This window comes from Leucoraja erinacea, unplaced genomic scaffold (genome assembly GCF_028641065.1).
Source record: "Leucoraja erinacea ecotype New England unplaced genomic scaffold, Leri_hhj_1 Leri_52S, whole genome shotgun sequence".
Lineage (NCBI taxonomy): Eukaryota > Metazoa > Chordata > Chondrichthyes > Rajiformes > Rajidae > Leucoraja > Leucoraja erinaceus.
This window is the reverse complement of record NW_026576432.1, coordinates 825,461-848,449: the sequence shown is the minus strand read 5'-3', so window position 1 is coordinate 848,449 and position 22,989 is coordinate 825,461. Positions and strand designations below refer to the sequence as shown.

At 49.7% G+C, this 22,989-nt stretch overlaps 1 protein-coding gene across 1 annotated transcript in view; it reads left to right on the top strand.

Annotated features, from left to right (window-relative positions):
* dnai3 (dynein axonemal intermediate chain 3) overlaps positions 1–22,989 on the top strand; it is a 36,696-nt gene continuing 13,707 nt past the window's right edge. Inside the window, exons 1-9 of the mRNA XM_055630776.1 lie at positions 1–260; positions 5,404–5,588; positions 9,103–9,207; positions 10,298–10,432; positions 13,565–13,764; positions 14,995–15,111; positions 16,033–16,223; positions 17,034–17,158; positions 20,141–20,230. Coding sequence (XP_055486751.1) covers positions 5,454–5,588; positions 9,103–9,207; positions 10,298–10,432; positions 13,565–13,764; positions 14,995–15,111; positions 16,033–16,223; positions 17,034–17,158; positions 20,141–20,230 — 1,098 coding nt within the window. The 5' untranslated portion in view covers positions 1–260; positions 5,404–5,453. The remainder of the gene's footprint in view (positions 261–5,403; positions 5,589–9,102; positions 9,208–10,297; positions 10,433–13,564; positions 13,765–14,994; positions 15,112–16,032; positions 16,224–17,033; positions 17,159–20,140; positions 20,231–22,989) is intronic.

Below are 22,989 nucleotides of genomic sequence, written 5' to 3'. Positions count from 1 at the left end.
GACCGGACGTGATGGATTGATGATGGATTATTTGCGGAGTGATACATTGTGAGTTTGCCCAGGTCACTGCGATTACAAGCACCTTGCTTCCTCCGGCCCCTAACCTGCACCGTGTCCGTGCCCACAGATCGAACTGAAGGTTAGTGATGCGATATTCTCACGCCCATCCACAGCCAAGGATTTGAAATTACTCCCAAAACATGTGGACAGGTCCAGGTCCAGAACACCTTTAAAGTCTGCAAGGAAAGCCAAGTCGGCAGGTGAGTCCACTGCGACACGAAGGTGTGTACACTGACACTACAGGTGTGTTCATTGGCACAACAGGTGAATTATAGTCAGAGAGTCACGAAGCACGAGAAGAGGCCCTTCGGCCCAACGTGCGCATGCCCCATCTACACGAGTCTCACCAGCCTGGTTTTGACCCATCAATACTAAAACTCTTATCTTGACCACTTCCGGTCTGCGTTGTTTTAAATTTTGTGCAATAATGATACCCTATATCGCTAGGATTTTTACTCCTCCTCACTCACCGTTCTCCTCTGCCCCAAGGCACCAAGTTTTGTTCCCATCGGTGGAAGATTACAAAAGTTAGGAAGGTTTAGCAGATTGGTCTTCTCGCCTGTCAGTCACCCTGAAGGTAATGCCCCTCCGGCACCCGCTGGAGAATAAAGTCCCAGAGGCGGAGCTGAGTCCGCGAGCATGTCCAGAAGCCGCCCGTACAGAAGCTGCCCGTCCAGATGCCGCCTAGAATAAAGCTGAAGCAGCGGAGTGTGGGCTGTGTTCGCAGGCGGGGGCTGTGAGCGTGACAGGCGCTGGGAATGGGAGCCGCTGAATGAGTACAGAACGGGAACCGGTGCCCCACACATCCCCCCCCCACCCCCACACATCCCCCCTCCCCAGAACACACCCCCTCCCCCACCCCCCCCCCCTCCCCCCCCCCCCCCCCCCCTCTGACCGCACCCCCCCCCCCCACACACCCCCCACCAGCCCAGACAGGCCGCGCCTGAAGCCGTCCGTGTCCCCGGGTACAGAAAGCTCCCACCGTTGATGTAGATGACAAATCATTGATGTAGATGACAAACAGTAACGGGCCCAGCACTGAACCCTGAGGCACACCACTAGTCACAGGCCTCCAGTCCGAGAAGCAACCTTCCACCATCACTCTCTGCTTCCTTCCATGGAGCCAATTTGCTGTCCATAGAAACATAGAAAATAGGTGCAGGAGTAGGCCATTTGCCCTTCAAGCCTGCACCGCCATTCAATATGATACTCCAGCACTCTGTGAAACGTCACCTAGGAAAATGGGAGACGCAAAATTCTTAAGTGGTTGGACAGGCTAGATGCAGGAAGATTGTTCCCGATGTTGGGGAAGTCCAGAACAAGGGCTAAATTTAAGAGGGAGTTAGATGTGGTCCTTGTGGCTAAAGGGATCAGGGGGTATGGAGTGAAGGCAGGTACAGGATACTGAGTTGGATGATCAGCCATGATCATGTTGAATGGCGGTGCAGGCTCGAAGGACCGAATGGCCTACTCCTGCACCTATTTTCTATGTTTCTATGTTTCCACCTTATATTGGGGAAAATACAGCAATTGATCACTGGCTGTTATTCACGCGTTCACCGCCAGGTGGCAGGCTCCTCAAGCGAATACAAGAGAGCAATGATAGGGTGCATGTTCCCACTAGTGGGAGAGTCTAGGACTAGAGGGCACAGCCTCAGAATTAAAGGGCGCTTTATAGAAAGGAGGCGAGGAGGAATTTCTTTACTCTGAGGGCGGTGAATTTGTGGAATTCTTTGCCACAGGCGGCTGTGGAGGCCAAGTTAACAGATATTTTTAAGGCAGAGATAGATAGATTCTTGATTAGCACGGGTGTCAGAGGTGACAGGGAGAAGGCAGGAGAATGGGGTTAGGAGGGAGAGATATCTCAGCCATGATTGAATGGTGGAATAGACTTGATGGGCGGAATGGCCTAATTCTGCTCCTGTAACCTGTGAACTTGTGAAGTGAGAGGAGCTAAAGATGAATGAGGTGAGCGGGGCGTTGCTTTTACGCGCTGCCAAGGGGTGGTGGAGGCAGATATAGTAGTGGTGTTTTACACAATAGACAATAGGTGCAGGATGAGGCCATTCGGCCCTTCGAGCCAGCACCGCCATTCAATGTGATCATGGCTGATCATCCCCAATCAGTACCCTGTTCCTGCCTTCTCCCCATATCCCCTGACTCCGCTATCTTTAAGAGCCCTATCTAACTCTCTCTTGAAAGTATCCAGAGAACCGGCCTCCACCGCCCTCTGAGGCAGAGAATTCCACAGACTCACAACTCTCTGTGAGAAAAAGTGTTTCCTCATCTCCGTTCTAAATGGCTTACCCCTTATTCTTAAACTGTGACCCCTGGTTCTGGACTCCCCCAACATTGGGAACATGTTTCCCTGCCTCTAGCGTGTCCGAACCCTTAATAATCTTATTAACAATCTTATTAATAATCAATAAGATACCCCTCTCATTCTTCTAAACTCCAGAGTGTACAAGCCCAGCCGCTCCATTCTCTCAGCATATGACAGTCCCGCCATCCCGGGAATTAACCTTGTAAACCTACGCTGCACTCCCTCAATAGCAAGAATGTCCTTCCTCAAATTAGGGGATCAAAACTGCACACAATACTCCAGGTGTGGTCTCACTAGGGCTAACTGCACTAACTGCAGAAGGTCCTCTTTGCTCCTGTACTCAACTACTCTTGTTATGAAGGTCAACATTTTGGACATGAGCATGGATATGCAGGGGGTGGATATGGATTATGTGCAGGCAGGCAAAAGTTGGTCTCAACCACATCATGTGAAATACACAGAGTGCTGGAGTTACTCAGCGGGTCAGGCAGCATCTGTGGAGAACATGGATAGGTGACGTTTTGGGTCGAGACTTCTTCAGACTGAGATTCAGGGGAAAGGGAAACGAGAGATATAGATGGTGATGTGGAGAGATATAGAACAAATGAATGAAAGATATGCAAAAAAGTAAGAATGATCAAGGAAACAGGCCATTGTTAGCTGTGGTTGAGGTGAAAACTAGTTACAGACATTGAAACAATAACACGCCGAGTGAGGCAACTCAAGTGGGGGAGGGATGGAGAGAGAGGGGGTGCAAGGGTTACTTGATGTTAGAGAAATCAACCTTCATACCTGCTGGGGTGTAAGCTGCCCAAGTGAAATATGATGTGCTGCTCCTCCAGTGTGTGTGTGTGGCCTCACTCTTTTACAAGGCACTTGGACAGGTACGTGTTGGATAGGGAAGGTTTAATGGGTTGTGCGCCGAATGCAGGCAAGTAGGTCTGGCCTAGATGGGGCTTCTTGGTCAGTTTTACACTTCAGACTTCAGAGATACAGAACGCAAACAGGCCCTTCGCCCGACTGACTCCGCTCCAACCAGCGATCACCCTGCACGCTCGCACTGTCCACACACTAGAGGCAATTTTTACAACAGCTAATTAACCTACAAACCTGCACGTCCTTGAAGTGTGGGAGGAAACCGGAGCTCCCGGTGAAAACCCACGCAGGTCACGGGGAGAACGTGCAAACTCCGTACAGATAGCACCAGTAGTCAGGGTGGAACCCGGGTCTCTGGCGCTGTGAGGCAGCAGCTCTACCCTCTGCTCCACCGTGCCTCCATATTTCCCTGCTGCCTGACTCTGTGACTCTGTGTCTCTGTGACTCTGTGTGTCCGTGTCTCCGTGACTATGTGTCTCTGTGTCTCTGTGTCTCTGTGTCTCTGTCTCTCTGTCTCTCTGTCTCTCTGTCTCTGTGTCTCTGTGTCTGTGTCTCTGTGTCTCTGTGTCCCTGTGTCTGTTACTCTGTGTCTCCGTATCTCTGTGTCTGTGTGTCTCTGTGTCTCTGTCTGTGTCTCTGTGTCTGTGTCTGTGTCTGTGTCTCTGTGTCTCTGTGTCTCTGTGTCTCTGTGTCTCTGTGTCTCTGTGTCTCTGTGTCTCTGTGTCTCCGTGTCTCTGTGTCTCTCTGTGTCTCCGTGTCTCTGTGTCTCTGACTCTGTGTCTCCCTGTCTCCCTGTGTCCCTGTGTCTCTGTGTCTCTGTGTCTCTGTGTCTGTGTCTCTGTGTCTCTGTGTCTCTGTATCTCTGTGTCTGTGTCTGTGTCTCTGTGTCTCTGTGTCTGTGACTCTGTGACTCTGTGTCTCTGTGTCCCTGTGTCCCTGTGTCTCCGTATCTCTGTGTCTCCGTATCTCTGTGTCTCCGTATCTCTGTGTCTCTGTGTCCCTGTGTCCCTGTGTCCCTGTGTCTCCGTATCTCTGTGTCTCTGTGACTCTGTGTCCCTGTGTCTCTGTGTCTCTGTGTCTCTGGCACAGACCCTGTTCCTGTGCTGTAACGCTCCACGCTGTATGTCCACGCTGTTCCACCCCGTCTCCCTGCCACACCATCTCCTGCGTGTGGGCTATGGTGCCGGCCTTCGGGAGCCGTGATCTCCGGGGAGGGAGCAGCCGCTCCAGACATTTTCCAAGCCGCTGAGGAGTGTTCACCAGACGCCGGAGTTCCAGCTTCCCGGCAAAGAGGACCTGAAAACATCGGACTGGCTGCGTAGGCCACAAATAGGCCTCGACCTCGGGTGATTCACAGAGGAAGGGGGCTGAACTTTTTGATGCCTTTCCCCACAGTGGAAAATATTGATTCTGTTGTGTGGGGGGGGTGTGGGGGTGGAGTTCATGTTGAATTCTATAATGTGTTGTGTCATTTTTTTTAATTTTCTATGGATGTAGGGAAACTTAATGATTTATTTTATGTTTTGGTTTCAACGTGAGTTGATTTCAACATATAACCATATAACAATTACAACACGGAAACAGGCCATCTCGACCCTTCTAGTCCGTGCCGAACACGTATCCTCCCCTAGTCCCATACACCTGCGCACAGACCATAACCCTCCATTCCTTTCCCGTCCTTATAACTATCCAATTTATTTTTAAATGATAAAAACGAACCTGCCTCCACCACCTTCACTGGAAGCTCATTCCACACAGCTACCACTCTCTGAGCAAAGAAGTTCCCCCTCATGTTACCCCTAAACTTCTGTCCCTTCATTTTCAAGTCATGTCCTCTTGTTTGAATCTTCCCTACTCTCAGTGGGAAAAGCTTATCCACGTCAACTCTGTCTATCCCTCTCATCATTTTAAAGACCTCTATCAAGTCCCCCCTTAACCTTCTGCGCTCCAGAGAATAAAGCCCTAACTTGTTCAAGACACAGAGACACATAGACACAGAGACACAGACACAGAGACACAGACACGGAGTCACAGAGTCACAGAGTCACAGATACATTTAGTTTACTTACTTACTTACTATCTGGTGGAGCAGCCACAGTCAAGCTGTCAGCTGTGGTCTACAAACTGTGTGTCGTTCCCCACAGTGTTCACGGAGGCCGTGGTCCCTCTCTACCTCACTGACAAGACACAGGAGATGTTCCAGTGCATCATCGGTCAGGACGTCACTGCGGACAATCCCCACAGGATTATCAAGAAGGAGGTCATCATCGATGACATGAAGGCTCGGGCAGCCGTGTCCGACTTCCACCCCTACAAGCACCCAATCTTGGTGAGTACGAGGGAACTGCAGGCGCCACAATCTTCACCAACACACAGAGTGCTGGAGGAACTCAGCGGGTCAGGCAGCGTCTCTGGGGAGAGGGGGAATGGGTGACGTTTCTAGTCAAGACACTTCTTCAGTTGACGTTTCGGGTCGAGACCCTTCAGCTTCAGAAGAAGGGACTCGACCTGAAACATCACCCATTCCTTCTCTCTCCACAGATGCTGCCTGACCCGCTGAGTTACTCCAGCACTCTGTGAAACGTCACCTATCCATGTTCTCCACAGATGCTGCCTGACCCGCTGAGTTACTCCAGCACTCTGTGAAACGTCACCTATCCATGTTCTCCACAGATGCTGCCTGACCCGCTGAGTTATGGTGCAGCAGCATCTATGGAGCGAAGGAAATAGGCAACGTTTCGGGCCGAAACCCTTCTGGAAATAGGCAACGTTTCGGGCCGAAACCCTTCCGGGTTTCGGCCCGAAACATTGCCTATTTCCTTAGCTCCACAGATGCTGCATGACCCGCTGAGTTAGTCCAGCACTCTGTGAAACGCCACCTATCCATGTTCTCCACAGATGCTGCCCGACCCGCTGAGTTACTCCAGCACTCTGCGTCTGTCTGCAATTGGTACAGTTACTGCTACCAGGTGCTGCAGGTGCTGCAATATTCAGTCTGCAATCTGGAGGAACTCAGCGGGTCAGGCAGCGTCCGTGGGGGGTAGTGGACAGACAACGTTTCGAGCCGGGACTCTTCTTTGGATGGGGTTGGGGGGGGGGGGGTGAAAGCTGGAAGGGGGAGATGGGGGAGGACAGAGCATGGCAAGTGATAGGTGGATAGAAACATAGAAACATAGAAATTAGGTGCAGGAGGAGGCCATTTGGCCCTTCGAGCCTGCACCACCATTCAATATGATCATGGCTGATCATCCAACTCAGTATCCCGTACCTGCCTTCTCTCCATACCCTCTGATCCCTTTAGCCACAAGGGCCACATCTAACTCCTTCTTAAATATAGCCAATGAACTGTGGCCTCAACTACCTTCTGTGGCAGAGAATTCCACAGATTCACCACTCTCTGTGTGAAAACAAGTTCTTCTCATCTCGGTCCTAAAAGATTTCCCCCTTATCCTTAAACTGTGTGACCCCTTGTTCTGGACTTCCCCAACATCGGGAACAATCTTCCTGCATCCAGCCTGTCCAACCCCTTAAGAATTTTGTAAGTTTCTATAAGATCCCCTCTCAATCTCCTAAATTCTAGAGAGTATAAACCAAGTCTATCCAGTCTTTCTTCATAAGACAGTCCTGACATCCCAGGAATCAGTCTGGTGAACCTTCTCTGCACTCCCTCTATGGCAATAATGTCCTTCCTCAGATTTGGAGACCAAAACTGTACGCAATACTCCAGGTGTGGTCTCACCAAGACCCTGTACAACTGCAGTAGAACCTCCCTGCTCCTATACTCAAATCCTTTTGCTATGAAAGTTAATATACCATTCGCTTTCTTCACTGCCTGCTGCACCTGCATGCCTACTTTCAATGACTGGTGTACCATGACACCCAGGTCTCGCTGCATCTCCCCCTTTCCCAATCAGCCACCGTTTAGATAATAGTCTGCTTTCCTGTTTTTGCCACCAAAATGGATAACCTCACATTTATCCACATTATACTGCATCTGCCAAACATTTGCCTACTCATCCAGCCTATCCAAGTCACCTTGCAGTCTCCTAGCATCCTCCTCACAGCTAACACTGCCCCCCAGCTTAGTGTCATCCGCAAACTTGGAGATATTGCCTTCAATTCCCTCATCCAGATCATTAATATATATTGTAAATAGCTGGGGTCCCATACAGGTGAATGGTTTCATTAGCGGGTGGGTGGGGGAAGGCTGGAAGGAGGAGTATTGTGTTGTCTTTCCGCTGACTGGTTAGCATGCAACAAAGCTTTTCACTGTACCTCAGTACACGTGACAATAAACTGAACTGAGCTGAAATGTAAAGCTGGAGGGAGACGATACACTGTCGGTGTAAATGGGGCAATAACGGGATGATGCAGAGTGGGATAGTATGAGAGGTGAGTGGTCAGGGGAGTGGGGGATACAGGAAAGACAGAGGGAGAAGGAGTTGTTACTTAATATTATAAAATGTCGAGTTTAGTTTAACTTAGAGATACATCACGGAAACAGGCCCTTCGGCCCACCGAGTCCTTGCCGACCAGCGATCACCCCCCTCCCCCCCCCCCCCCGTACACTAACGCTATCCTACACACACTAAGGGACAATTTACAAATTTACCAAAGCCAATTAATCTGCAAACCTGCACGTCTTTGGAGTGTGGGAGGAAACCGGAGCGCCCGGAGAAAACCCATGCGGTCATGGGGAGAACGTGCAAACTCCGTACAGACAGCACCTGTGGTCGGGGTGGAACCCGGGTCTCTGGCGCTGTGAGGCAGCAACTCTACCCGCTGCACCACCGTGCCGCCCCATAGAGATGCCATCGAGACAGAGAGCATGATAACAGGGCAGGAAGGGGCATCAAGAACCAGGGGGCTTACGTTTAAAGTGAGGGGGGGGCAAGATGGGAACCTGAGGGGCAACCCTCTCACATAAATGGGGGCAGGTGTATGGAACAAGCTGCCAGAGGAGGTACCGGTAGTTAAGGCAGGTACAATAACAATATTCGGACATGCACATGGGTCGGAAAGGTTTAGAGGACTAAAGGCCAAAGAGCAGGTGGGACTGGCTTAGATAGAACATCTTGGTCAGCAGGGGTGAGTTGGGCCGAAGGGCCTGTGTCCGCGTCGTATGACTCGATGATTCTAATGTGTGATCCCTTTAGATATACGTCGATCGTATAATGTAGTTCAGTTTAGTCTATTGTCCCGTGTACCGAGGTACAGTGAAAAGCTTGTGTTGCGTGCTAACCAGTCAGCGGCAAGACAAGACATGATTACAATCGAGCCGTCCATAGTGTACAGATACATGAGAAGGGAATAACGTTTAGTGCAAGGTAAAGCCAGCAAAATCCGATCAAGGATAGTCCGAGGGTCACCAATGAGGTAGATAGTAGTTCAGGACCGCTCTCTAGTTGGTTCAGTTGCCTGATAATGCTTCAAGTAAGAGGTGTTGCTGTAGGAACAGAGATTTAACAGTGTGGAGCGATTGTATTATGTGAGTGTAGATCTGCTTCTGTGGGCGGCACGCAAATACTCGCCTGGGTTGGGCCCCTGTACCTTCTTCCTCATGGTAGCAGTGAGATGAGAGCGTGGGTGTGGGTCTCTGATGATGCTGGCGGCCTGTTTGAGGCAGCGCCTCCTGTAGATCCCTTCGATGGTGGGGAGGTCAGTACTGTGGTGGACCTTCGATGGTGGGGGGGTCAGGGATGGACCTTCGAGTATCGTGATGGGCCGGCCAGTGTCCACGCTTTTTGCAGCCTGGGTTAGCTGGAGGCTCCATCTCGGATGCACGTTCCATGCAAGTCTCTCTCTGAGCCAGTGCTTTAACATGAATCGTTGTGTCCACCCAGGACTATCAAGGCGACGACATTATGATTGCCTATGATGTCAACTCCAAATACGGGCAAAACTTCTACCTGGTACTGAATGAGATGATGAAGGAGATAATCTTACAGGTGAGTGATTGTTGTACTGCCTCTAAACACAGAGAGAGAGAGAGAGTTTACTGTAACTGGCACTGGTCCAGTAGCTGAGAAAGGTGACGTCCAGGGTGAAGAACAGCTTCTTCCTGGCCACCGGCCAAGGACAACTCTGGACAACTCTGGACAACTCTGGACAACCCTAACCACAGCTATTATGGTGTTTGCACAACACAGCCTGCTACGGTGGACAGTCTCGTGGTCTGGTTTATCTTGAATAACTGATTGCGAGGTGTATCATTGTTGGCTGTGTTGTTTAATTTGCCCATAAAGCTGCAGCAAGTTAGAATGGAATCGATCTGCTCTCGGCACAGTGACAAATCCCCAAACCTCCATCTTCAATCTTGGCACTGTTAACCCTTGACTCCATGAACCTTGACTCATTGACCTTTGACTCATTGATCCTTTACTCATTGACCCGTGACTCCATGACCCTTGACTCATTGATCCTAGACTCATTGATCCTTGACTCCATGACCCATGACTCCATGAACCTTGACTCGTTGACCCGTGACTCGTTGACCCGTGACTCCATGACCCTTGACATTGACCCTTGACTCATTGACCCTTGACTCATTGACCCTTGACTCCATGACCCATGACTCCATGAACCTTGACTCCTTGACCCTTGACCCTTGACTCGTTGACCCTTGACTGACCTCTTGATTCATTGACCCATGACCTTCACCTTTGACTCATTGACCCTCGACTCATTGACCCTTGACTCATTGACCCATGACTCCTTGACCTTGATTCTTGAATCTCACCCTTCAATCTTGAACGTTGAGATGAGGCCACTCGGCCCTTCCAGCCTATCCCACAGATTAAATGTGACAATTGTGGATCTGCACCCAGGCCTCGTCTCCTCGTCTCCTCGTCTGTGCTCGATCCCCGTCGCTCCCAGACAGCGGTTGTGAACGTGAGGAGACTGAGGTGGGTTAGAGCGGGGTTGGTGTAAGAGTCGGCCAAAGGACAATGCTGTGTCCGTGACTCAACCCCCCCCCACGAAAGGTGCAAGTGTGGAAGAAAGGTGTGCAAGAAGTCTTGTGTTTCTCTTCTCTTCCAGAGCTTCCAAATAAACAAGACTCAGGACACAGTCGACCAACAGGAACACAGCCAAGAACCCAAACACAAACCCTGGGCCGATCTGGGCAGCGGCATTGAGATTGAACAAGAACAGTTTGAGGAAACGCCAGTGAAGGTGCAAGTGTGGATTTATGTCGAAGCAAAGAACTGCAGATGTTGGTTATTACATAAAGAGGCAGAAAGTGCTGGAGTAACTGAGCGGGTCAGCCAGCATCTGTGGAGAACATGGATAGATGACCTTTAGGGTCGGGACCCTTCTTCAGTGACCTGACCAGCTGAGTTACTCTAGAACTCATTCTGTGTCATTCTGTGGTCCAGGTCTTTTGTTCTATTGGCCAGTTCCCAACCAGGCAAACATGACAAAAGCCGAACTAACCAGCAAATTAAATAGCTAACTAACTAGCTAACTAACCAGCCAAATAACTAACTAACCAACCAGCTAATTAACTAGCCAAATAACTAGCTAGCTAACCAGCTAAATAACTAACTAACCAACCAACCAGCTAATTAACTAGCCAACTAACTAGCTAACTAACCAGCCAAATAACTAACTAACCGACCAGCTAATTAACTAGCCAACTAACTAGCTAACTAACCAGCCAAATAACTAACTAACCAACCAGCTAATTAACTAGCCAACTAACTAGCTAACTAACCAGCCAAATAACTAACTAGCCAACCAGCTAATTAACTAGCCAAATAACTAGCTAACTAACCAGCCAAATAACTAACTAACCAACCAGCTAATTAACTAGCCAACTAACTAGCTAACTAACCAGCCAAATAACTAACTAACCGACCAGCTAATTAACTAGCCAACTAACTAGCAAACTAACCAGCCAAATAAATAAATAACCAGCTAATTAACTAGCCAACTAACTAGCTAACTGACCAGCCAAATAAATAAATAACCAGCTAATTAACTAGCCAACTAACTAGCTAACTGACCAGCCAAATGAATAACTAACTAACCAGCTAATTAACTAGCTAACTGACCAGCCAAATACATAAATAAATAAACATAACTAACTAACTAATTAACTAACTAGCTAACTAGCTAGCTAACTGACAAACTAACTCTAGTTAGAGACAAAATGCTGGAGTAACTCAGCGGGACAGGCAGCATCTTTGGAGAGAAGGAAGGGGTGCTGTTTGGGTCGAGACCCTTCTTCAGACTGAGAGTCGGGGGTGATGGAGACATGGGAGGGTAAGGTGTGAAAACACAGATCAAAGGGGACTATGATAAGGAGATGTAGAATGGTTCGGTGTTGGCTGGGGGGGGGGGGGGGAGGTGAGAACAAGGCGTCAGGAACACAGTGAAACTAGTTGGTGAACTAGGGAGGGGGAGCGATGGAGAGAGGGAAAGAAATGCTTCGGATTTATTTTCAATCATTTTTAAGTCTCGTTTCCCATAACGTTTCTGAATGTTACAGAACCTGTTATCCAACTGCCCACCAACATACCACATCTACACTAGTCCCACCTGCCCACGTTTGGCCCACATCCCTCTAAACCTGTCCTATCCATGTACCTATCCAAATGTCTTATAAATGTCATGACAGTCCCAGCCTCAACTACATCCTCCGGCAGGGGTTGGACAGGCTAGATGCAGGAAGATTGTTCCCGATGTTGGGGAAGTCCAGGACAAGGGGTCACAGTTTAAGGATTAAGGGGAAATCCTTTAAAACCGAGATGAGAAGAACGTTTTTCACACAGAGAGTGGTGAATCTCTGGAACTCTCTGCCACAGAGGGTAGTTGAGGCCACAGTTCATTGTCTATATTTAAGAGGGAGTTAGATGTGGCCCTTGTGGCTAAAGGGATCAGGGGGTATGGAGAGAAGGCAGGTACGGGATACTGAGTTGGATGATCAGCCATGATCATATTGAATGGCGAATGGTGCAGGCTCGAAGGGCCGAATGGCTCTACTCCGGCACCTAATTTCTATGTTTCTATACACACACCACCCTCTGTGTGGAAAACCTGCCCCTCAGGTTCCTATTAAATCTTTCCCCCTTTACCTTACACCTATGTCCCCTGGTTCTTGGTTCCCCTTCTCTGGATAAATGACTGTGTGCATCATCCTACCTATTCCCCTCATCTTCTTATAACATGGAACAAGGAAGAGTGCAGGTTACACAAAAAAGCTGGAGAAACTCAGCGGGTGCAGCAGCATCTATGATGCTGCTGCACCCGCTGAGTTTCTCCAGCTTTTTTGTGTAACCTTCGATTCTCCAGCATCTGCAGTTCCCTCTTAAACAAGGAAGAGTGCAGCACAGCCACAGGCCCTTTGGCCCCTAATCCCCATGCCAGCCATGACATGCCCTATTGAATACTGGATCTCTATCTGAACACAAGAGCAGCAACGAGATGGATATTTATATGTGGTCGATAACATGTTCATAAGTTCCAGGAGCAGAATTAGGCCATTCGGCCCATCAAGTCTACTCTGCCATTCAGTCACGGCTGATCAATCTCTTCCTACTAACTCCATTCTCCTGCCTTCTCCCCATAATCTCGGACACCAGTGCTAATCAAAAATCTATCATAGATTCACTGAGTGATACAGTGTGGAAACAGGCCCTTCGGCCCAACTTGCCCACACCGACCAACAATGTCCCAGCTACACTAGCCCAACCTGCCTGCTCTTGGCCCACATCCCTCCAAACCTGTCCTATCCATGTACCTGTCTAACTGTTTCTTAAACGTTGCGATAGTCCCAGCCTCAACTACCTCCTCTGGCAGCTTGTTCCATACACCCACCACCCACTGTGTGGAAAGAGTTACCCCTCAGATTCCTATTAAATCTTTTCCCCTTCACCTTGAACCTGTGTCCTCTGGTCCTCGATTCCCCTACTCTGGGAACTTATAACCCCGTACTAATCAAGAATCTATCCGTCTGTCATGATTTTCTACGTCAATCTCTGCCTTAAAGCCCCCTGTCCCACTTTCCCGAGTTACTCACCAATTCTCCCGAGTTTTCCCCTGGATTAAAACTCGTGGAATGTACGCTGCGAGTCCGTAGATATTCGTAGCGGCTCGTACACGGGGCATCAGGAAAGTCGGGAAGTTTTTTCAGCATGTTGAAAAATGTCCACAAGTTAAAAAAAAATAGCCCCGAGTACCTACAGCTGGCATCTCCGAGTTTGAATCAAGGGGGAAACTCGGGAGAATTCGTGGGTCACTCGTGTCAAGACAGGTCGTGGTAGTGGATGAATTTAAACCCCGTTAACTTTAACGCGTTTGCAGATTAAATTCATGATCTCCCGGGTCCGGCGGATGTTCGGGGCGCCGGTGAGATTCGCTGATCGCAACGATGCCGAGATGAAGGACAGCTACGTGGAATGTGCGTCGTACCAGGATAAAAGTTTCAACATCAAGAAGCTGGAGAGAGATATCGGGATACAAGCCGTGTCAAAGTTGCAGGAGAGCAGCACTCAGACCAAATGGTGAGTGGACAAAACCACAAGGCCCCCCAAACCCCAAGGCTCAGTACTGGGACCCCAGCTATTTACAATATATATTAATGATCTGGATGAGGGAATTGAAGGCAATATCTCCAAGTTTGCGGATGACACTAAGCTGGGGGGCAGTTTTAGCTGTGAGGAGGATGCTAGGAGGATGCAGGATGATTTGGGTAGGCGGGGTGAGTGGTCAAATGCTTGGCAGATGCAGTAGCATGTGGATAAGTGTGAGGTTTTCCACTTTGGTGGCAAAAACAGGAAAGCAGACTATTATCTAAATGGTGGCCGATTGGGAAAGGGGGAGATGCAGCGAGACCTGGGTGTCATGGTACACCAGTCATTGAAGGTAGGCATGCAGGTGCAGCAGGCAGTAAAGAAAGCGAATGGTATGTTAGCTTTCATTGCAAAAGGATTTGAGTATAGGAGCAGAGAGGTTCTACTGCAGTTGTACAGGGTCTTGGTGAGACCAAACCTGGAGTATTGCGTACAGTTTTGGTCTCCAAATCTGAGGAAGGACATTATTGCCATAGAGGGAGTGCAGAGACGGTTCACCAGACTGATTCCTGGGATGTCAGGACTGTCTTATGAAGAAAGACTGGATAGACTTGGCTTGTACTCTCTAGAATTTAGAAGATTGAGAGGGGATCTTATAGAAACTTACAAAAATTCTTAAGGGGTTGGACAGGCTAGATGCAGGAAGATTGTTCCCGATGTTGGGGAAGTCCAGGACAAGGGGTCACAGCTTAAGGATAAAGGGGAAATCCTTTAAAACCGAGATGAGAAGAACTTTTTTCACACAGAGAGTGGTGAATCTCTGGAACTCTCTGCCACAGAGGGTAGTTGAGGCCAGTTCATTTGGCTATATTTAAGAGGGAGTTAGATGTGGCCCTTGTGGCTAAGGGGATCAGGGGGTATGGAGAGAAGGCAGGTACGGGATACTGAGTTGGATGATCAGCCATGATCATATTTGAATGGCAATGGTGCAGGCTCGAAGGGCCGAATGGCCTACTGCACCTAATTTCTATGTTTCTATGGAGTGCGGGAGGAAAGCCAAGCAACGCACGCGGTCACAGGGAGAACGTGCAAACTCCGCACAGACAGCACCCGTGGTCAGGATGGATCTGGCTCTCTGGCGCTGTAGGGTAGGGTAGATGTTGTAAGGGGTTTGTGTTTGGGGTAGTTCCTTGTTCAGATTGTCGCCTCTTTCTGTTGCAGGACCTACCCACGGAACGCCTGCACTCAGTACACACCCCGGGAATTCTCCAGCCCCGAGCGGGAAGAGCTCATGACATCAGAAGCCCTGCACACCTTCGTCAACTCCGTATCCGTCAGGTACCTTCTTGTAAGGTCATAAATGATGGGAGCAGAATCTGACCATTCGGCCCATCAAATCACTGCTGATCAATCTCTCCCTCCTGACCCCATTCTCCTGTCTTCTCCCCATAACCTCTGACAAGTAGGGGTACTGATTGGGGATGATCAGCCATGATCACATTGAATGGCAGTGCTGGATTGAAGGGCCGAATGGCCTACTCCTGCACCTGTCTATTGTCTATTGACACCCGCACTAATCAAGAATCCATCTATCGCTGCCTTAAATATATCCACTGACTTGTGGCCTCCACAGCCGTCTGTGGCAAAGAATTCCCCAGATTCACCACCCTCTGACTAAAGAAATTCCCCCTCATCTCCTTCCTAAAGGAACATCCTTTAATTCTGAGACTGTGCCCTCTGGTCCTAGACTCTCCCACTAGTGGAAACATCCTCTCCACATCCACTCTATCCGGGTCTTTCACTATTCTATGTTTCAATGTGGTCCCCCCCCTCATCCTTCTAAACTCCAGGCCTATCATATTTGTTGGTGACGAAGGTACAGCATTGACCACCATTCCTAAGCTCACCTTAATAGAGAGATACAGCACGGAAACAGGCCCTTCAGCCCATCGAGTCCGTGCCGACCAGCAGATCCCCGCACACTAACACTATCCTACACACACTGGGGACAATTTACATTTACACAAAGCCAATTAACCTACAAACCTGCACGTCTTTGGAGTGTGGGAGGAAACCGGAGCACCCGGAGAAAACCCACACAGGTCACGGGGAGAACGTGCAAACTCCGCACAGACAGCATCTGTAGTCAGGATGGAACCCTGGTCTCTGGCGCCGTGAGGCAGTGTGTGTGTGCGTGTGTGTGTGTGTGTGTGTGTGTGCGTGTGTGTTGTTAACGGCAGTGCGCTGTGCTTGGCACAGGTTTGAGTGCGCGCTGCAGCAGAACGAGATCATGGACGTGTTCTACGACGACTGGCGCGGTCTGTCGGAGGAGGACAGCACGTTTGGCGGCAAGACGGACGGCCACCTGAAGGAGTACCAGTCCTTCACCGACCTCCTCAAGTCCCAGGGCAAGAGGATCAGTCACATTGAGTGGCACCCCGCCATCCTCGGTAACCGCGGGCAACGGGGGGGGGGAGGGACGGCAGGGGGGGGGGGGGGGGGGGGGGGCGGGGGGGGGGGGGGGGGGGGGCGAGGGGGGGGGGGGGGGGGGGGGGGGGCGAGGGAGGGGCAATGGGGAGGGAAGGGGGTAACGAGGGGACTGAGTGAGGGAACAACAAGGGAGGGGGAAATGAGAATGAGGGAGTGGCTACGGGCGCTGTTTGTACGGGGTTTGCACGTTCTGCCCGTGACCTGCATGGGTTTTCTCCGGGCGCTCCGGTTTCCTCCCACACTCCAATAGACGTGCAGGTTTGTAGGCTAATTGGCTTGGTGTAAGTGTAAATTGTCCCCAGTGTGTGTGGGATAGTGTTAGTGTGCGGGGATCGCTGGTCGGTGTGGACTCGATGGGCCGAAGGGCCTGTTTCCGTGCCGTCCAAAATTCTACCCGTGACTTGTCAGCTAATTTATTTATTAGTTAATTAGTTTAGTTTAGTTGAGAGATACAGCGCGGAAACAGGCCCTTCGGCCCACCGTGTCCAGACCGACCAGCGATCCCCGCACACTAACACAATCCCACACACACTGGGGACAATTTACACTTACACCAAGCCAATTAGCCTACAAACATGTACGCCTTTGGAGTGTGGGAGGAAACCGGAGCGCCCGGAGAAAACCCACAGGGAGAACGTGCAAACTCCGTACAGACAGCACAGCAGGATGGAACCCGGGTCGTTGGCGCTGTGAGGCAGCAGCTCTACCCGCTGCACCACAGTGACGCCCTAGTCGATGCTAATGGTGGACAATCCCTGTACCTGTGGCAGGCCTGATCGCCGTCTCCATCGCAGACGTCATCACCATGGAGGATCGGATGAACCCGAGCAGCAGAGCGGTCCACAGCCACTCCTACATCCTCTTCTGGAACTTCAGTGACCCCATTCACCCACAGGTATCTCAACACCCAGGGGCCTGAGCTACAGGGCGAGGTTGAGTAGGCTGGGTCTCCATTCCATGGAGCGCAGGAGGATGAGGGGAGATCTTATAGAGGTGTACAAAATCATGAGAGGAATAGATCAGGTAGATGCACAGAGTCTCTTGCCCAGAGTAGAGGAATCGAGGACCAGAGGACACGGGTTCAAAGTGAAGGGGAAAAGATTTAATAGGAATCCGAGGGGTAACTTTTTCACACAGAGGGTGGTGGGTGAATGGAACGAGCTGCCAGAGGTGACGTTTCACAGAGTGCTGGAGTAACTCAGCGGGTCAGGCAGCATCTGTGGAGAACATGGATAGGTGACGTTTCACAGAGTGCTGGAGTAACTCAGTGGGTCAGGCAGCATCTGTGGAGAGAGAAGGAATGGCCGACGTTTCAGGTCGAGTCCCTTCTTCTGAAGCTGAAGGGTCTCGACCCGAAACGTCAACTGAAGAAGTGTCTTGACTAGAAACGTCACCCATTCCCCCGCTCCCCACAGACGCTGCCTGACCCGCTGAGTTCCTCCAGCACTCTGTGTGTTGCTGAAGATTGTGGCGCCTGCAGTTCCCTCGTACTCACCAAGATTGGGTGCTTGTAGGGGTGGAAGTCGGACACGGCTGCCCGAGCCTTCATGTCATCGATGATCACCTCCTTCTTGATAATCCTGTGGGGATTGTCCGCAGTGACGTCCTGACCGATGATGCACTGGAACATCTCCTGTGTCTTGTCAGTGAGGTAGAGAGGGACCACGGCCTCCGTGAACACTGTGGGGAACGACACACAGTTTGTAGACCACAGCTGACAGCTTGACTGTGGCTGCTCCACCAGATAGTAAGTAAGTAAGTAAATTAAATATATATGGCATGTTACAGAGAAAGGTTGAACAAGTTAGGGCTTTATTCTCTGGAGCACAGAAGGTTAAGGGGGGACTTGATAGAGGTCTTTAAAATGATGAGAGGGATAGACAGAGTTGACGTGGATAAGCTTTTCCCACTGAGAGTAGGGAAGATTCAAACAAGGGGACATGACTAGAAAATGAAGGGACAGAAGTTTAGAGTAACATGAGGGGGAACTTCTTTACTCAGAGAGTGGTGACTGTGTGGAATGAGCTTCCAGTGAAGGTGGTGGAGGCAGGTTAGTTTTTACGAGATCTAATAGAGGTGTATAAAATCATGAGAGGAATAGATCAGGTAGATGCACAGAGTCTCTTGTCCAGAGTAGGGGAATCGAGGACCAGAGGACACGGGTTCAAAGTGAAGGGGAAAAGATTTAATAGGAATCCGAGGGGCAACTTTTTCACACAGAGGGTGGTGGGTGAATGGAACGAGCTGCCAGAGGTGACGTTTCACAGAGTGCTGGAGTAACTCAGCGGGTCAGGCAGCATCTGTGGAGAACATGGATAGGTGACGTTTCACAGAGTGCTGGAGTAACTCAGCGGGTCAGGCAGCATCAGTGGAGAACATGGATAGGTGACATTTCAGGTCAAGACCCTTCATCAGGAAGTAGAGGACACTGGTTTAAGGTGGAACGGGAAAGATTTAACAGGGGACAAGAGGGGCAATCTTTTCCCACAGAGGTGGGGGGGGGGGGGGGGGGGGGGGTAGTTTGTGGAACGAGCTGCCGGAGGGGGTAGTTGAGGCAGGTACTACAACAAAAGCTTTTCACTGTACCTCGGTACACGTGACAATAAACTAAACTGAAACGGACAACATTCAAAATACCGTTTTTAAGAAGATGATGGAAATCGAAAGTTGCACAAAAATGCTGGAGAAACTCAGCGGGTGCAGCAGCATCTATGGAGCGAAGGAAATAGGCAACGTTTCGGGTCGAAACCCTTCTGGGTTTCGGCCCGAAACGTTGCCTATTTCCAGAAGGGTTTCGGCCCGAAACGTTGCCTATTTCCTTCGCTCCATAGATGCTGCTGCACCTGCTGAGTTACTCCAGCATTTTTGTGGACATTCAAAATACGTTTGGACATGGACTTGGATAGGAAAGGTTTGGTGGGATATGGACCACATGCAGATGGGGCGGGGCGAGTGTAGATGAGGCGCATTGGTCAGCATGGGAAAGTTGGGCCGAAGGGCCTGATACGATATGATAGCACGTAATTTATCCCAGGAGGGAAATTGATCTGCGAAGATTGGGGAGATGGTGGGGGAGTCAGTCTCAGTCTCAGTCTACCCCACGACAGAAGGGTGAGGGGTTGTACAGTTTGATAGCCACAGGGAAGAAGGGTCTCCTGTGGCGTTCTGTGCTGCATCTCGGTGGAACCAGTCTGTTGCTGAAGGTGCTCCTCAGGTTGACTATCTGTGACAGGTAAATACATTCCCTATTTATGGGTGATCAGCCGTGATCACATTGAATGGCGCTGCTGGCTCAATGGGGGGCCGAATGGCCTACTCCTGCACGTGTAGATGACACCAGCGGGACAATTTTTAACTTGACCCCCCCACACTAACCCTTCAGCCTTCAGCCAGAGGGTGGTGAATCTGTGGAATTCTTTGCCACAGACGGCTGTGGAGGCCACAAGTCAGTGCGTATTTTTAAGGCAGAGATGGACAGAGTCTTGATTAGTGCGGGTGTCAGGGGTTATGGGGAGAAGGCAGGAGACCGGGGTTAGGAGGGAGAGATAGATCAGCCTCTACCTCAGAGGGCGGTGGAGGCCGGTTCTCTAGGTACTTTCAAGAGAGAGCTAGATAGGGCTCTTAAAGATAGCGGAGTAAGGGGATACGGGGAGAAGGCAGGAACGGGGTACTGATTGGGGATGATCAGCCATGATCACATTGAATGGCGGTGCTGGCTCGAAGGGCCGAATGGCCTCATCCTGCACCTATTGTATATTGTCTAATGTCCATCAGCCATGATTGGATGGCGGAGTGGACTTGATGGGCCGAATGGCCTAATTCTGCTCCTGTTACGAGTGAGGTTTTTCTCTGCTGTGTTGTCTATGATTTTCTTTAGATCATGCTGGAAGCTCCGGATGATATTTACTGCTTCCAGTTCTGTCCCACAGACACCAACATCGTGGCTGGCAGCTGCACCAACGGCCAGGTAACATAGAAACATAGAAACATAGAAATTAGGTGCAGGAGTAGGCCATTCGGCCCTTCGAGCCTGCACCGCCATTCAATATGATCATGGCTGATCATCCAACTCAGTATCCCGTACCTGCCTTCTCTCCATACCCTCTGATCCCCTTTAGCCACAAGGGCCACATCTTACTCCCTCTTAAATATAGCCAATGAACTGACCTCAACTACCCTCTGTGGCAGAGAGTTCCAGAGATTCACCACTCTCTGTGCGAAAAAAGTTCTTCTCATCTCGGTTTTAAAGGATTTCCCCCTTTTCCTTAAGCTGTGACCCCTTGTCCTGGACTTCCCCAACATCGGGAGCAATCTTCCTGCATCTAGCCTGTCCAACCCCTTAAGAATTTTGTAAGTTTCTATAAGATCCCCTCTCAATCTCCTAAATTCTAGAGAGTATAAACCAAGTCTATCCAGTCTTTCTTCATAAGACAGTCCTGACATCCCAGGAATCAGTCTGGTGAACCGTCTCTGTACTCCCTCTATGGCAATAATGTCCTTCCTCAGATTTGGAGACCAGAACTGTACACAACACTCCAGGTGTGGTCTCACCAAGACCCTGTACAACTGCAGTAGAACCTCCTTGCTCCTAACCTCCCTGAGTCCCAGTCTCCAGACCAGACGGCCAGTGTCTCCACACACTACCAACCAGCACCAGCTCTGCAACACATACACACAGTGCTGGAGAAACTCAGGCAGTGTCTGAGGACATCCTGAAACGTCACCTATCCATGTTCTCCACAGATGACAAGTACAAGAGAGTGTGGAGCGTACATCCTTACCCTTGGCTGTAATGTCCTCACTTATATTGGGCGTTGCAATGATTGCAAAATAGTACAAATCAGTAAGTTAGAAAACGGTGTTTTTAGGACCGAGATGAGAAAAACATTTTTCACACAGAGAGTGGTGAATCTGTGGAACTCTCTGCCACAGAAGGTAGTTGAGGCCAGTTCATTGGCTATATTTAAGGAGATTGAGGGGGGGATCTTATAGAAACTTACAAGATTCTTAAGGGGTTGGACAGGCTAGATGCAGGAAGATTGTTCCCGATGTTGGGGAAGTCCAGGACAAGGGGTCACAGTTTAAGGATAAGGGGGAAATCCTTTAGGACCGAGATGGGAAAAACATTTTTCACACAGAGAGTGGTGAATCTCTGGAACTCCCTGCCACAGAAGGTAGTTGAGGCCACAGTTCATTTAAGAGGGAGTTAAATGTGGCCCTTGTGGCTAAAGGGATCAGGGGGTATGGAGAGAAGGCAGGTAAAGGATACTGAGTTGGATGATCAGCCATGATCATATTGAATGGCGAATGGTGCAGGCTCGAAGGGCCGAATGGCCTACTCCTGCACCTATTGTCTATGTTTCGATGAAGTAATTTAGTGTTTTCCCAGTGGAGGGAGAGGCTGAATAGCAGTGGTTCACGGCAGCTGTGCAATAAGTGAAGTGCCTAATTGAAATTGATAATGTTTTAATAAAATCATGGCCCATAGTGCATAATTGAGGCAAATCTCTGGCATCTGATGACATCTCCCAAAGGCACTCAAACTGGGGAGGGGCAAATGTCACACTTGACTCTAAATCCAAAAAAGGCCAATTTTCTGATGCCACTTTATTTAAGTAAGGAATAAAGAACCCAAATAATTGAGATTCTAGCAACTTCCCCATAATTGATGTAACTTTAATACATAAATATATGTAACTTAATAAAACCACTGAGCTGCAGTAACTCAGTGAGTCAGGCAGGACCTCTGGAGGAGTGATAGGTGAAGGGTTCCAAACTGAAATATCACCTAGCTTTATCCTCCAGAGATGCTGCCTGACCCGCTGAGTTACTCCACTAGGGCCCTGTACAACTGCAGAAGGACCTCTTTGCTCCTATACTCAACTCCTCTTGTTATGAAGGCCAACAGGCCATTCGCTTTCTTCACTGCCTGCTGTACCTGCATGCTCACTTTCACGGTTGGCATCGATGAGTGGGGCAGAAGGGCCTGTCTCTGTGCTGGATGACTCTGTGGTCCAGTTGTCACTGATGTTTCTTCTCTTGTTGCTCTGCCAGGTGTGAGTCTGTCCCTCCATGAGTCGTGCCCTGTCTCAGTATTGTGTGAGTCTGTGCCTCTATCGTTGGGACCTTTCACAAGAGGAGAGGAATCTAATTTTATAACAAGAGGAATCAAATATAGGAGCAGGGAGCAGGTCCTTCTGTAGTTGTACAGAGCCCTAGTGAGACCACACCTGGAGTATTGTGTGCAGTTTTGATCCCCTAATTTGAGGAAGGACATTCTTGCTATTGAGGGAGTGCAGCGTAGGTTTACAAGGTTAATTCCCAGGATGGCGGGACTGTCATATGCTGAGATAATGGAGCGGCTGGGCTTATACACTCTGGAGTTTAGAAGGATGAGAGGTCACCTCATTGAAACATATAAATTGTTAAGGGCTTGGACACGCTAGAGGCAGGAAACATGTTCCCCATGTTGGGGGAGTCCAGAACCAGGGGCCACAGTTTAAGAATAAGGAGTAAACCATTTAGAACGGAGACGAGGAAACACTTTTTCTCACAGAGAGTAGTGAGTCTGTGGAATTCTCTGCCTCAGAAGGTGGTGGAGGCCGGTTCTCTGGATACTTTCAAGAGAGAGCTAGATAGGGCTCTTAAAAATAGTGGAGTCAGGGGATATGGGGAGAAGGCAGGAACGGGGTACTGATTGGGGATGATCAGCCATGATCACATTGA